The sequence below is a fragment of the Eumetopias jubatus genome, unplaced genomic scaffold (assembly GCF_037043125.1).
Source record: "Eumetopias jubatus isolate StellerSeaLion01/CBP00866 unplaced genomic scaffold, mEumJub1_p1.0 scaffold_13, whole genome shotgun sequence".
Classification (NCBI taxonomy): domain Eukaryota; kingdom Metazoa; phylum Chordata; class Mammalia; order Carnivora; family Otariidae; genus Eumetopias; species Eumetopias jubatus.
In genome coordinates this window covers 51,100,260-51,114,682 of record NW_028274819.1, presented here as the reverse complement: position 1 = coordinate 51,114,682, position 14,423 = coordinate 51,100,260, and the positions used below count along the sequence as shown (strand labels likewise).

Here is a 14,423-nt window from a genome sequence, read left to right as displayed (position 1 = left end):
ATGTCTCTATCCCCCACTAGGCCTTAAGCAATGTGGGAAGGGACTGTGTTTTATTCACTGATGTATCCCCAGGGTCTAGAGCAGTGCCTGGCAAATAAAAGCACTCAGTAAATATTTGCTCTATGAATGAATGGCTGATGAAGGTCAGCGGGCCCAACCCCCTCTAGGCCCTGTGTCTTAAGACCATAGCTATCTCAGTGCTGGTCTGAAGAGCAAATAAAACTTTGGCTCCAGCTGGGGCTGGGGGAGGAGTAGGCTCTCAGACTGTTCCTGAAACCTGTGACTTCCAGCTATCTGGCCTCTGCTCTTCTGGCTTGACAGGATTTTGGTGTATGATTAGACTGAGCATTTCTCCACCCAGCCCACCCTCCTAGAGTCCCCCCACAAATTGACCTCACTGGGCCTGCTTTTATGAAAGGTTTATTCCTAGTGCTAGGTCCCAATCTTCCAGGGCTCTAAGCACAATTAAACTGGGTGGGTAGGTGAGGGGAAGCCCATTCAGATGCAGGGCCAGAAATGGGGCTCCCCATTATCCCCACCCCTTTGGTCCCAGTCCCCTTCTCTGCAATGGGGGACGCACAGAGGAGGGACAAAGGGTACTGGAGGCAACATCATGGCCCAGGGGAGCCCAAGAAGAGCTGCCATTGGCTGACAGGGCCTTTTGAGGCTCTGCCATTGGTCAGGGGGCACACCCCAGGATCTGGGGACAGGCCTGAGGAATAATGCGCCATTGGCCAGGGAGTGGTTCTGTCATAGCCTTTGGCTGTGGAGTGGAAGGAAAAGATCTGGGAATGAAGCCCAGTGGCCAGGAAGATAAAGGACAGGGCAGCAGCTGCTGGGCCTGCAAGCCCCCTCCCTACCCACAGCAGTGTGGGCAAAACTGGTGTCAGGCCCCAGCCAGGGAAAGGGAGCCCAAGCCAGAGGGCAGGTGGCAAGGGATGTCCCATGTCCAATCTCCCCCACCCTGGGACTGCCTCTCCCAATGTCCTTCTTGATAGCCAGGTTTGGTTAGGAGCAGCTCACTGCTCCTCTAGCCAGGAGGGCTTCTCAGCTCCTGGAGGCCGCAGCTTGATGTTGAACTGCTGCAGGGTCTGCTCCAGCTGTTTCTGGTTCCCAGCAAAGTAGGCTGACACGGCATTGTGGAAAAGCAGCAGCTGCTTGTGCATCACCTTGATCTGGGGGTCCAGCAGGGTCAGCTGAGACTGGACTCAGATGCCCTTCTTGAGCCTGAGCCCAGACCAGGGGTACATGGATTCTGCTCTGATGGTGCTTTTAGGGTGGGGGCTGACCTCCACTAAGGGAGTCAAAGGATAAGGGTCAGTCTGATGGGAGAAACCTGACTTGATTTGCTGGGATTGGGGGTTCTGGTACCCCAGCTCAGGGAATGATTTTTCCCAGTTATGTTCCTGGGATCAGCAGCCAAATCCTCCAATAAAAAAGGGCCAGGGATTGGAGGGCGGGTGACTAGGAAGGTCCAGGGGAAGATCCCACCCCTTAGCCAGGCTGTATTTCTCGCATCCAGTACTGGGGAGGGTCGTAGGGATAGAAGGTCAATGTTACAGATGGGAAGGTGGGCTGGGGTTAAAGGGGTGGGGTTGGCACCTTGTTTTCTTCCAGGAACTTGAGCTTGATGGCCACATCTCCCCGCAGCTTCTCATATTTGTCCCGATGGGCCTGGAAAGTGGCCTGGGCACTCTCGAGTCGACCACGCGTCCCTGCATCCCGGGGGCCTAGGCTCAGCTCCTCTAAGTCTGTTCGGTAGGCATCATATTCCAGCCTGGGGAAGGGGTGATACAGGCTGGTCTCCACCCCAGTGTCCTCCACACATACTCTCCTTTCTTTCCTCAGTTCTTATGACCCCAAAGCTCAAACTTCTACCCATGCCAGCCAACTCCCAGAACTCTAGGCCCTACTGGTGCCCACACCTGGCAGCCTCATACTGTTTGACAGTCATGAGCGTGTCTTCCATGGTCTTGGTGACCAATGTGTTGATGCTAGAGACAAAGAAGTTCACAGCCCCTAGCAGTGTCTCTCCATTCTTGCACAGCAGCTTCTGTGTTTCTGCATTGTAGCCAAATTCCTCCTGAGGGCGGAAGGGAGGACAGGCCTTGAGCAACAGTTCCTACCTGACTAAAGCTATAGGGCCCTCATTCCCCTCCTCCCCAGGGAGGAAACAGCCATGGAAACTGGCAAAGGCTCTCTTAGCCAGAAGTTAGTGGGGCCACCCCAGGGATGGCTGGGGTAGGAATGTGGGAGTGGGGTTCTCAGATAAGTTCACAGGACTAGAACAGGGAAAGCTAGTGCAGCAGGCAAGGGAGGGGCTCTGATTAGGCCGAGCACCAATGCAGAGAAGGGTTACTTGTGAGGCATCTAGTGTGCCACCTCCCCCACCCCTCCAACTTCTGAACCTCTGTACAAACCCTTAGGCTGCCTCCACGGGTGAGTGCTGCTGGGGGTAGGGCTGGGCCTACCCTGGAGGGGTTCTCCCTCTGGGCTGCAGGAGGGAGGGAGGGAGGGAGGCTGAGGGCTGACTGCCTGGGAGGGCCCGGGCCCAGTCCCCCCACCCTCTTTGGCCTGACCAAGGCACCTGAAGCTCTGGGGACTTCTGGCTGAGGTCAGCAAAGGCGTCACCTAGTGCATGCTGGGTCTGCAGCAGGCTGTAGAGGTGGGCTGTCAGTGCCCGGCCCAGCTGCAGGACACTCTCATACTTGCGCTTCGTCTCACGCAGCAACTCAATCTGCAGCTCTAGCTCCAGGTCCACAGTCCGGGAGCCTCGGCCAAATCGCTCTGATAACAGCTGCTTTGTGCACTGATTGGGAAGTGGGGGAATAGGTCAGAGACCCTAGCACCCTGCCCCCCCAACAGGTATCGACCCTAGCATCCCCACACTCCTAGTCTCAGCCATAGATGGGATAGTGGCATCTGGAAGATGGGAAAAGGTACCCAGGGGAAGTTTGGGGGAAGGGAAAAGTGCTTAAATCCCACCTTATATGTGTTGATGCCCCATTTCTTGACGATGTCAAACTTTTCTCCAGCGATGCCCCGAGCCACCTCATCTCCGGGGCCAGCAGGAGTGGTACTGTGAGATGGATGGCGGCCAGACCCTAAAGAACCAAGTTCTCTGACACCAGCCTCTCTCAGATAGAACCAGACATCTCTGTGGCTCCACCCATACCTCCCACCCAGCATATGAAAATGACTTCCCTGAAGTAGCAGAAACTAGAGACAATGAGATTCTCCTACTCACTAGGAAGAACTCATACGTTGTGCCCTGACACCCAAATCCCAATATACATCTGGCCTCCTTCTGAGGTGGTGATGGGGTCTGGAGTGGGGGGAGGGAGTTGCTGGTGTACAGGGGCAGAGAAAATGGAAGAAAATATGCTGAGAATGGGGTGGCAGGTCAAGGATGGTGGGTCCTGATAACAGGAAACCTCATTGACATTCTCATTTGGAATCCTAGTCAGTGTGAGATTCAAAGATATTTGCTTCTCTAAACTTTAGAGTCTAAAGCAAAACTCTGAGAAGTCTCAGAGTTCCAAATCAGTCTCAAGCTCCAGAGCAGGGAGAACTTCTTTGAAACAGAGTTCTTCATGTGATTCGAGTGGTAGCAGCAGAGAAAGGACAAATGGTTACATCTCAGGGGCTAAATGGCAAGTGGGAGCAGTTGGACAACCCTGCTCATACTAGCAGAAGTTCCCAAGATCTCCAGACATAATTCAAGCTATCTTAGACATATCCTATACTCCCCAGAACCATTCCCCTCCCTCTCTCCACTCAAGCTTTCTGTCCTGTTCTGATCATTCATACCTGTGGGGATGAGTCCATCACCAGAGCCCCCATAGCCACCAGACACAATGCTGGTTTCATTGAGGTTGGGTCCTGACACCATCACCTGCTGGAGGTCCTATAGGCCAGAGAAGAGGGGGGCTTCAGGAACATTGGGGCAGCTGAAGCATTTGGGGGGTGAGAACAAGCTTGGATTGAAGCATCACAGAGAGAGCACACAAGGGAAGTCTGCATAGAATCAGAATGAAGATTTGTAAAAAGATTGGAGGGAGTTAGACAAGTTAGGGGAAAACTAATGGAATGGGGTGAGAGCCCAGGGCTTATGATTTAGGATTCCTAAATTGAAACAATATGGAGAAGAATCAAACAGAAGCACCTGCTCCAGCCCATCATCCTCAGGAAGCTGCCCAGCTTCACCGTTCCCATGGATGGGGATCTCCATTGTGGCTGCCTTCCCTAGAATCCCGTCCGTCATGGCTAGGGAAGGGACTGGAGTCAAAGTCTCCACCCCAGCGCCCTGCAAAGCCCAACACAGACAGTTCTGGAAACTGGCCAGTACTCCAGAAAGAAAGGTCTCCCCCACCATTTCAGAGATTTTAGAGGTTGTCCCAAGACTTGAGTATTCTGGGGTTGGGACACCACTCCTCTTCTCATGGATATGTATTTCTCCCCTCCAAGGTGCATCTTTCCACATGCACACCCAGGCCCCAGATGTCTTCTCATGAACCCCCAACCCCACCAGGATTCAGGTGATCACTCATGCATTCAATCATTCATTTAATAAGTGCCTACTATGTGTCATGCATTATTTGAGGTCACAGTAGTGACCAAGACAGATAAGGTCTGTGCTGTCTTGGAACTTATCCCCATGCAGCTGTTTCCCCCCATCAGATTTAACCCCTTTCCAAGGCTCAGGAGCCTACTCCTCCAATTCAGGTATGTTCTCCATTGCTTGGCCTTTCCACACTCCCTTAGTGTTTCTTCCCCTTTCCTTCAGGTGGTCTCCCCCTCCTCCATCCCATGCACCTCCTCTTCCTCGGGCCCTCCCCCCCCAGGCCTTAGTTGAATCAGTTGGTGTATGTTATCGGCCTCTGGGAAAAGCCTCTTTTTCCCACAACATAGTGATCCCTTCCAAAGTCAGTTATGTCCCCCAGGTGTGTTAGTCCCCGCCCCCCCCATACACCTGGGCATCAGGTGTGTCCTCATCCTTCCCCAGGGCTCAGTGACATCTTTCCCTCAGGGCAGATTCGTGCGTTCAACTTCCCCTCACCCAAATATGTCCTTCTCACCTCGGGCCGGGCCGCTCTTCCCCTCAGGGCGCCAGGCCCGGGCCGCGCGGGGACCTCAGGCTCCAGTTCCCGTCGCGATCCTAGCAGCAGGTCAGGGACTCGGCGGAAGTGACGTCCCCTCCCGGGCAGAAGAAGCCGGCCACGTCGCAGATTATAAGGGCGGAAATGACGTTTTGCCGGGGGCCGGGCCATCCTTGAGCCAACCCCTCAGTCCCTGGGGAGCGAGGAGCGAGTACTTCCGGGGCGTTACCAAGACGCTGTAGGGAAGTGACGTACTGTGCGCGGTGTTGCGATGGAGCCCCAGGCGCAGCAGCCGCAGCAGCAGCAGCCGCAGCAGCAGCAGCAGCTGAGAAACGTGAGTGAGTGCTAAGTCGCTGCAGGGCCATAAGTTCAGCTAGCACCCTTGTCCATTTGGCTGGATATCCGAGGGCTGGGAACGTCGGGTTGTGGCGTGCGGTCCTGGGAAACCTCGAGCGACGCGGCCTCGAGGTGCCCCTGTATCGCTGAGTTCTTTGTCCCCTTTTCTCCTAGTTGCGGGACTTCCTGTTGGTCTACAATCGGATGACGGAACTCTGCTTCCAGCGCTGCGTGCCCAGCTTGCACCACCGAGCTCTGGATGCTGAGGAGGTTAGGTGGGGAACTCTGTAGGGAGGTTCACCGTAGACTGTTCCCCACCCCGACTTCCCCTGCCTCTGGCCCTGGCCTTTCCACCACCCTCGCCCCTAGGCTGGGGATGGGAAGGAAGGAGACGGACCCGACAGGACACCTTTGGCCTCTGCTTCACCCTGTCATCCTTCTAGGAAGCCTGTTTGCACAGCTGTGCTGGGAAGCTGATCCATTCCAACCACCGCCTCATGGCCGCTTATGTGCAGCTCATGCCTGCTCTGGTACAGCGCCGCATCGCAGACTACGAGGCTGCCTCAGCTGGGCCAGGTGTTGCTGCTGAACAGTCCGGAACCTCACCATCAGGCAGCTAGCCCTTCCCAGCCCCAGGAAGGGAGGCACTGGATGGACCCTCAAATTGAAGGAGCCAGTGGACCTTGGGCTGGATGCAGCCTGTATATAGAGCGAGGGGTTTCCTGAGAGCTGGGTACTATTGCTCCTTTTCCTGGAGCCAATAAACCCGCTTTTACTCTCTTTGGTTTATGTTCTGGGCGGGGAAGCTTTGCCCACTGTATTGGCACCATCCTTTATTCGGTCAGTTAGTGCCTATCTGTTGGCTTCAGCCCTGGCAGTGGAGAAATTGCCTTCTCTGTGTAGAAGGAAAACCTTAACATTCCCAGGCACCTGGTTAAAGCAAGGTCTGTGGGTACAATTTTAATGTTAGTAACGTCAACAGGAAGTTGATTCCTGCCCAAATGGCAGAGAAAAATGAGACCTTTTTCTAAATCTGTCCTTCACTTAAATCTGTCTGACTTAAATGGCTTATTTGTGAGTCAGGTGTACATTCATTCATAACTCTTTTTCTGGACTCTAAGGAATTCTGCTAGATGTAGGTAAAGGAGATAACCAAGGACAGCAGATCAAGAAATCAGACAAAAAAAAAAAAAATCATGGACAGGGTATTTAGGCAGTGCCTCCTGGGAAGTCAGTAGCCCCAGAACAGAGATGAAACCTCTAAGAATTTTGGGGTGTTCTGGGACTTCAATCATTTCCCAAGTTGTTACTTTCTTATTACTTTCTGCCTACCCCAGGATGAGTGGTAAAGCCTTTACACCAAGGTCTATGTGCTTGTCTTCAGGAGCAGTCAGAAAGGGGAAACTTGGGGGACCATATTCTGCAATATAGCCAGACCTAAGGGACAGAAGCCCAAGGGAGAAGTACACGATGGTGGTTATGGGGAAAAAAGGGGATAAAGCAAATCCTTGGGACCGCTTTATCATTGCCTGCATGTCTATAATTTCAGCTCTTCCATCCTCTACCCTACATTGTTCCCACTGTTCCTGTTATTTCCATATTGAGCCTCTCCATTTTTCTCTCATTTATTCCCCTCCTTGTGAAATTTACTTCTGTATTCAGCAGTCTGAATGGCCTATCGCTCCATCACCACATTTTCTTGCCTCCCTATGTCCTTTTTGTATCATTCCAGCTGTTTTATCTTTTCTGTTCCTCCATTCAGACTGCTAGAGAAAGACACAGCTGTGTAATGAACGGCACTAAATATTCAAGGTCTCCAATTTCAACCAAGCCCTCACTACCAACAAGCAACCCTTTGTGGCTTCCTGGTGTATTTCATCTCCTAATCACCATGGCAATTATTTTACACCTTCACTGTTCTCCTTATCCCCCACTTCACGTCCAACTTTCCCCATCAGGTGACCATGTTTCATTTTTTACAGAGGAAATGGAAGCTCTTAGACACTGGTTCCCACAATAATAAAAAAACTCTTTACAGCCACCCACAGAGCATTTTTCCCCCCTGTATGGATCAGGAAGTTGAAATTCTCTAGTAGCAGACCCTTATAGATACAGATCTGACTTTAAAATCCATGTACATTTTACTACACCAGGCTGCCTCTCAAAATATCCATTGAGCCACCCAATTTGTATGGGTTCTGATACTGATAAATGTCTTGCTTTAATCTTTATAGCAAAACCACAAGTAAGATATTACCTCCACTTAATGGATGAGGAAGCAAGAATCCAGAATGTACCAGAACGCTGTCTTATACATAGTTAACCTCTTGAGAAAAGTGGCTCCAAACAGCTTTTTGCCTCCTTAGCTCCCGTATCTTGAATAGAAGGTTTTGCTAGGAACATGTAAGTTGCTGACCAGAAACTTCCCTACTGAGTAGCTTTGTGTCTACCCAATAAAGTTCTCTCCTTGGAAAGTATAACTGCAGCTAAAACAGCTTGTGAACTTAACCAATCCAAGATGGTAATGGGGACCTGGAATACTGTGGTGCTGGTGGGAGGACTCTTCCACATGGACATTTGTGTGTATCCTTGCAGTAAATTTCCATTGCGAATTGTCTGTGTTTCCATGTCACATAATTACTACTTGCTGGAGAAGGGCTAAGAAAAAGAACTGTCTTGACTCTAGAAGCTATGTTCTTTGAATTTTAAGAGTTCATCTGTGCTTGTTCACCTGCACCCAGGCTGTCCCTAGGCTTGGAAAAACAAGTATCCCTCAATGTAATCCATTAGTTAATCCCTTAAGTTTTTAACTTCTTCTTTTCTCTCTGTTTATAAACATGTTCAGTACTTAGGAGAAGAACCCTACTCCTGTTACCCGTCTGTTAACAATCACTGACCTCTCCCTCGGGTCTTGCCATAAAGTGATATCATTGGTGTAATGAGAGCAGTGTGATGTTTTAAGCACAACACAAGAATAAATGTTAACAAAGCTCTCTTATCACAAATACGTATTGGAGACAGTTGGTATTGTCATTGTGGCTTCAGAACTTGACTGCCTACTTCGTAAAGTCTGATTCCTTTGAGCCTGTTCAACTGTACCACCCTCTCTCATTACTTGTCCTTAGTAACCACAGCTCTCCTACTTTCCTCAAAATAGCCCTTGCTCTTCCTATAACCCCTTGACACTGTAATGTTACCAGACAGTCCATTCAGTATTTTGGTTTAATTCCTTGCCTCAGTCTCCCAACGATTTCCACTCTTGTCTTAGCCACCCACTCCCTTAGTTATGTCCTGGCCATTGCCATTACCCCAAACTGCTCCATCTTTAAAACACTATTACTAGCCTCTTCCTTACTGACTGTATTCCTTCTACTTTGTTTATTGATATATTCCTTTACTCTTGTTCTTTGATTTCACTGGAGCTTTCAAGCCATTGATTCTACTTTCCATTAACATCTTCTGTCTTTAGATTCCTGTCTAGCTGAAATACCAGTTATTCTCTTGGAACAGACTAAATTTCTTTGTCATCTCTTTGTTGGGACTCAGATAAAATGAGACATTTGTCTGTCTCTGCATTTGGACAGCTAAAAGCCCAAGGAAATGACTACAGAGCAGATTTGTATCACTATGAATTCATGGTTACCAGCGTCAAATGGAGACTCAACCCCTATAATCCCACTAGGTTTTTCCAGTCACTGCTGCTCCCTGCGATGAATACTTTCAAATCAGTATTCTTAAGCCTCTTACTACCCTCACTATTCTCTTCAGTGTTCTGCAAGTAACCTTATTTTTTAATTCATAGGTAAAAGTAGAAGCTCTCAGAGGAGTTCCCACAAAATCTCACAACACAACGTCACGCACCTATACCTGCATCATTCTCTCTTTCCTTCCATCTAAATAGGGCAAACATGCCTCAAAGCCAGTGCCTCTTCCTGCTCTGAATCCTAGTCCTTTCCATGGGGATCTCTGACTTTTTCTATTTTACTATATTCTCACCATTGCTAAAGACTGTCCTGTTAAACCACTACCTTATTTCCCCTCCAGCTATCATCCTATTGTTCTCCACTTTACAGCTTAACTTCTTAAAACATTTGGATACTGTGGCTCTCTCCATTCCCATTCCTCCACCCAGTCTATTTTGACTTCTACAATCTTTATTCTATTGAAATTGTTCTTGATGAGGTCACCCTGGCCTACCAAATGACTCATATCCCTGATTTCCCAGGCCTCAGTTTACTTCACTTCTCAGGAGCATCTGGTACTGTTGACTAGTTCCTCATCATTGGCAGTCTTTCATTGGTGTCTGTGACCCCACTAGTGGTTCTACTACTACTTTCACCATGCTTTATAGCCCCCTTTGAGGCTCACCTGCTTCCAGCCTTTACATCTAAAGGTTTCTCTAGGGCCTCTCCTTTCTCAGACATTTTTCTAGGATTGTGTCCTCTCCGTTCAGCTTCAGTTACTGGTGCCTCCTAGATCTCTCCTCTGAGCTACTTGATTGACATTCCCACTTAGGTGTCTCAAAAATATCCCCAACTCAGCATGTTTTCCTCATCAGCTTTCGTATACCTGGTACTCCTCCAGTTGCAGAAGCTAGAAACCTCACTCAGTTGCCAAATCCCATCTGTTTACGTTTTACATTTCTAAATATCCCTTGATTCTGTCTGCTTCTCCCCATTTTTACAATCTTCCAACAGTGTTACTGCAATTGCTATTTTACCTCCTATCTACTTCTGCATCCCTCCAATCTCTTCTCCATTGATAGGCCAGAAAATAAACTGAGGCTTAAAACCTCACAATAGCGTCCCATTCTTAGGATAAAAACGCATTCTACATGTGACCTCAGACCGTGCATGATTCCGTCCCTGCCCACCTCAGCTTTATCTTATCATGGACTATCAAACACTGGACTGTCAGTACTGTTTGTTGAACTGAATTGAGCCGCAACTCACTTGCTGCCTCTCTGTGCTCTCACCACACTGCCATCTCCATTCTTCTAACCTATCAGGTACCATTCCATCTCGGGGCCTTTGCACCATTTCCTGACTTGCAGTGCTTTCCCCTCACTTTACCTACTCATTCTTGAGTACTTAGTGTGAATGCTATTTCCTCACATAACTCTTCCCAGACTCCAGCTCCCATAATTCCTCATGTTTGTGGCATGTAGCACTTCTAACTGTTGGTAATTACATACCCCATGAGATCACAGTCCACGGCTGTATTGCTCACCATTGTACCCTTATCACAGTGCCTGGCACATAATACGTGCTTGGTAAATATCTGTTGAATGAACATTTTGTAGTTTCCTCCCAGCTCAGTCTACTATTTACATAGGAAGAGAAAGGCTGAATGTCGGAAGAGACAGAAATGAGTCTGCATTTAACTTTTGACGTTTTGCCAATGATTTAGAGGTGTTTTTCATGCCTAATCTCACTGGTTGGTCTCTTCTGCCCTTAATATTCACAGATCGGTCAACACCTGAAAGCTTCCATCTGGAGCAAATCAGTCATTCTAGTTTCCACTCAGTTCCTAAGCTTTATAATTCTGCTTAAATAATTCTTGAAACCTTTCTTTTCTCTCCATGTCCTTTGTCACTACCTTGATCGAACTTTCATCAGCTCTTGTATAGATTACAGCAGCAGTCACCTAACAGCTTATTCCTTGAGCTTGGACCCCTTTGATTAGTTAACATTTAGCTAAGGTATATGTAACAGAGACTAAAAATGACAGTGGCTTACAAACTTTTCTCTTTCAAGTAAAAATCTAATCCAAGACTGGTGTGACATCACAGTCATCCGAGAACCAAGCTACTCCTAAGCTTTCTGCTTGTTGTATCAAAGGTATGACTCTCAATCATGTGACCCAGGATGGAGCTTTACTTTGCACACAAACATTCCAAGGGGCAGAATGGAGCAGGGAGTGGGTGGAGGGGCATATCCTCCTCCCTTTAAGACACATCCGAAAAGTTGTACATCAGAAATTTGTCATGTGGTCAGGCCTTGTTACAAGGGAGGCTGAAATGTCACTTTATTCTTACCAGTCATTTTTTTACCCAGTTAAAAATTGGGAGTTCTGTTACTAAGGAAGAGGAGGAGTATGGCTATTAGGAGACACCTACCAGTCCATTTTCCATACTGGTTGAGAGTGATTCTTGCAAAATACAAAAATAATGGTACTCATCTACCTAACACCTTCCGTCACCTTCAGACTGTAACGTCACAACTGAAGCTTTCTGTGATCATGTCCCAGAAGATCTCTTTGGCCTCATCTTCAACCCCCTTTCCTCAGTTTTTGATTCTCATACCCTTGGTATAAAAGGATCAATTTATTTGTGGTGCTCAGACACATCATGCTAATTCTGGACTCTGTTTTTCCTTTTTTGAGTATGTCCCACTTTCGTCCATATAGTAAGTACTTCACAAATATCCGAGTGAGTGTATTTACCAACACTGTTAAGCCCTGCAGATGCAGAGGTGAATGAAAAAGATGCAGTCCTTGTTCTCTTGGAACTTAACACAGATATGGTGGAGGTGAATATAGAACAAGTAATCACAACTGTGGTGAATGTTACAAAGAAGAAATATGTGTTGCACTGGGAACATACAGTAGTACTAACCTGTGTGGGGGATGAAGGAGAGCTTCCCAGAGGAGTGATTTGGAACCTGAGATCTGAAGGATGAAATAGAATTTACCAAGCAAAAGACAGGGGGATGGGCTACCCTCCTTTCCTTCATGTCTTTGCTTAGATGTCTCCTTTTTATTAAGGCTTGTTCTGATTATGCCATTTAAAATTGCAACCTATCCTCCCTCAGACACTCCTGATCCTCTTTATTCTGCTGTTTTTTCCATAGCACTGTCATTTCTCACATACTATATAGTTAACTTATTTTGTTTTGTCTTTTTAATTCTGGATCAAGATTCTGATAAAATTTGTTCTATATACTACCATGATTATACAAAATTATTTATATTGGCATTGTGCCCTGCAGTGTTTTACACACATTACCGTATTTTTTTTTCTTTCCTGCAAGACTATTTTAGACTGTTATCACCCGTAAACAGTAAATAGTGTGGACTTTTGGAATAGGCCTGTTTTATCATCTAATCTAAACAGGTAATTTTGCAGGTAATTCTCTTCCTTCAGATTCAAGATATTATTTTCTTTCCCAAGATTAGTGATTTAAATTCTCTAAATGTGATTCTACTGAAGAGGTTGAAGATTAAGATCACTAATATTTCTATGGAAATTGAGGCTTTTAAATCATATCCTATGTGTTTGTTGGCCAGTCCATGATTCATAATTATAATCTGCCTAGGTTCTATTTATTTTTATTTTTATTTACCTTTGGGTCCCCTTCACCCATTGGTGAAATGGGTAAAGGGACTCATTTTTATTATTTATTACTTGTAACTCCCACTAGAATTTATGTTCTCTAAGTCATAAATCAGGAATTTTGTCAATGTTATTGCTCTGTACACTGATATAACCAAACATCTAAAATAGTGCCCAAAACACAGCTGATGCTCAATAAATATTTGTTGAGTAAGTGAAGGCAGGAGAGAGTTCCAGAGCAAAAGTCTAGAGCTTGGCTTTAGAGAGAGCAGGAACATCTCTTATTGGTAACAGGAAGGATGGAGGAATGGATAAGGCAGATCTAAGTTTTTTTATTGGTATTGAGAGATTGAGAGAGTTTCTTTTCAATGTCATGTGTGATGGTTAGTGTTGTGTGTCAGCTTGGCTAGGTTATAGTACCGTTATTTAATCAAACACTAATCTAGGTGTTGCAGTGAAGGTATTTGGTAGATGTGGTTAACATCTACAATTAGTTAACTTTAAGTAACAAAACTACTCTTACTAATGAGGGTGGGATTCATTCAACCAGTTGAAGACCATAAGAGCAGAAAGTGAGATTTCTCAAAGAAGAAATTCTGCCTCAAGACTGCAGCAGTAATTCCTGCCTGAGTTTCCAGCAACCTATCCTACAGATTTTGGACTTACTAGCCCCCACAATCATGTGAGCCAGTTTTTTAAAATCAATCTATCTACCTACCTACCTACCTATCTATCTATATATTATGTGTGTATCCTTTTGTTTCTGTTTCATCTAATTTTTTTTAATAGGAGCTGAAGTTATCATTGGAGAGTAAAATAAAAAAATGGAAGATGAGGGAGTACAGGTTTGAAATAGTATTTGCACAGAATGGAAGAGTAGACTGATGCAAAAAATATAATTCAATTTTTAGGTGGTGTTGAGGGCTCAGTAAAGGCTACTGAACAGATTCCCTTCTGTCCTTGTCCATCTAGAGAACCGTTGTTTTAGGGCCATAAACTTCAAGACCTGCTGTGACTCTTCTTTGCCCTTTCCAGAAAGGGCTGCCCTTATTCCTGCCCTCACTGAGCACTACTATTCACTGAGCACTTGTTCACCTTTATGTAAACAGCACTTGGTAGGGTGCCACAAACAGCAAAAACACATAGCTTACACATATCAACTATATCAAGTGTTTATTATCGATCAGGCTCTATTCTAAGCATTTTATATGCATTAACTCATTTAATCCTTACAGCAACCCTGCAAGGTAGATATTATTACTTTCATTTTACAAAAGAAGAAAGAAAGAAAGAAGAAAGAAAAAAAGAAAAAGAAAGAAAGAAAGAAAGAAAGGAAGAAAGAAAGAAAAGAAAGAAAAAGAGAAAGAAAGAAAGAGAAAAAGAAAGAAACTGAGGCAAAATACCCTGCAACTAGTGAGTGGTGGAGTCAGGTTTTCAATCCAGACAGTCTGACTCCAGAGGTGATCCCCTTTCTCATCAGTGAAGATTGCTATACATTTATGCATTTGTTCCACAAATATTTTCTGATTACCTACTCTTGGTGCCAGCACTAGGGGATGGGGATAGAGCAGAGAGCAATCAGAATCTCTGCCACTATGGAGCTTATGTTTCTAGTCAGGGGAAACAGACAATAAGCAAATAAATATTTATATGAG

At 46.4% G+C, this 14,423-nt stretch overlaps 2 protein-coding genes across 2 annotated transcripts; one reads left to right on the top strand and one right to left on the bottom strand.

Moving 5' to 3' along the window:
- Positions 1–404: 404 nt before the first annotated feature.
- ARFIP2 (ARF interacting protein 2) lies at positions 405–5,173 on the bottom strand. The gene is made up of 8 exons (XM_028116844.2): positions 5,079–5,173; positions 4,166–4,306; positions 3,811–3,907; positions 2,986–3,104; positions 2,588–2,809; positions 1,926–2,083; positions 1,603–1,777; positions 405–1,175 (listed from the first exon to the last, which is right to left on the bottom strand). Exons 2-8 carry the CDS (start codon positions 4,262–4,264, stop codon positions 1,020–1,022), a joined length of 1,026 nt encoding a protein of 341 aa, XP_027972645.1. The 5' UTR covers positions 4,265–4,306; positions 5,079–5,173; the 3' UTR covers positions 405–1,019.
- Positions 5,174–5,353: 180 nt separating this feature from the next.
- Positions 5,354–8,440, top strand: TIMM10B (translocase of inner mitochondrial membrane 10B). The gene is made up of 3 exons (XM_028116985.2): positions 5,354–5,433; positions 5,610–5,705; positions 5,879–8,440. The coding sequence occupies exons 1-3, from the start codon at positions 5,371–5,373 to the stop codon at positions 6,053–6,055; spliced, it is 336 nt and encodes a 111-aa protein (XP_027972786.1). The 5' UTR covers positions 5,354–5,370; the 3' UTR covers positions 6,056–8,440.
- The last annotated feature ends 5,983 nt before the right edge of the window (positions 8,441–14,423 follow it).

Coding starts and splice junctions, on each gene's coding strand:
- ARFIP2 (XM_028116844.2), bottom strand. CDS start 4,264: ATGACGGACGGGATTCTAGGGAAGGCAGCCACAATGGAGATCCCCATC. Junction 2,084..2,587: donor AGAAGTCCCCAGAGCTTCAG/GTGCCTTGGTCA, acceptor TTCCGCCCTCAG/GAGGAATTTGGCTACAATGC. Junction 1,778..1,925: donor AAACAGTATGAGGCTGCCAG/GTGTGGGCACCA, acceptor CCCCTTCCCCAG/GCTGGAATATGATGCCTACC.
- TIMM10B (XM_028116985.2), top strand. CDS start 5,371: ATGGAGCCCCAGGCGCAGCAGCCGCAGCAGCAGCAGCCGCAGCAGCAG. Junction 5,434..5,609: donor AGCAGCAGCAGCTGAGAAAC/GTGAGTGAGTGC, acceptor CTTTTCTCCTAG/TTGCGGGACTTCCTGTTGGT. Junction 5,706..5,878: donor GAGCTCTGGATGCTGAGGAG/GTTAGGTGGGGA, acceptor TCATCCTTCTAG/GAAGCCTGTTTGCACAGCTG.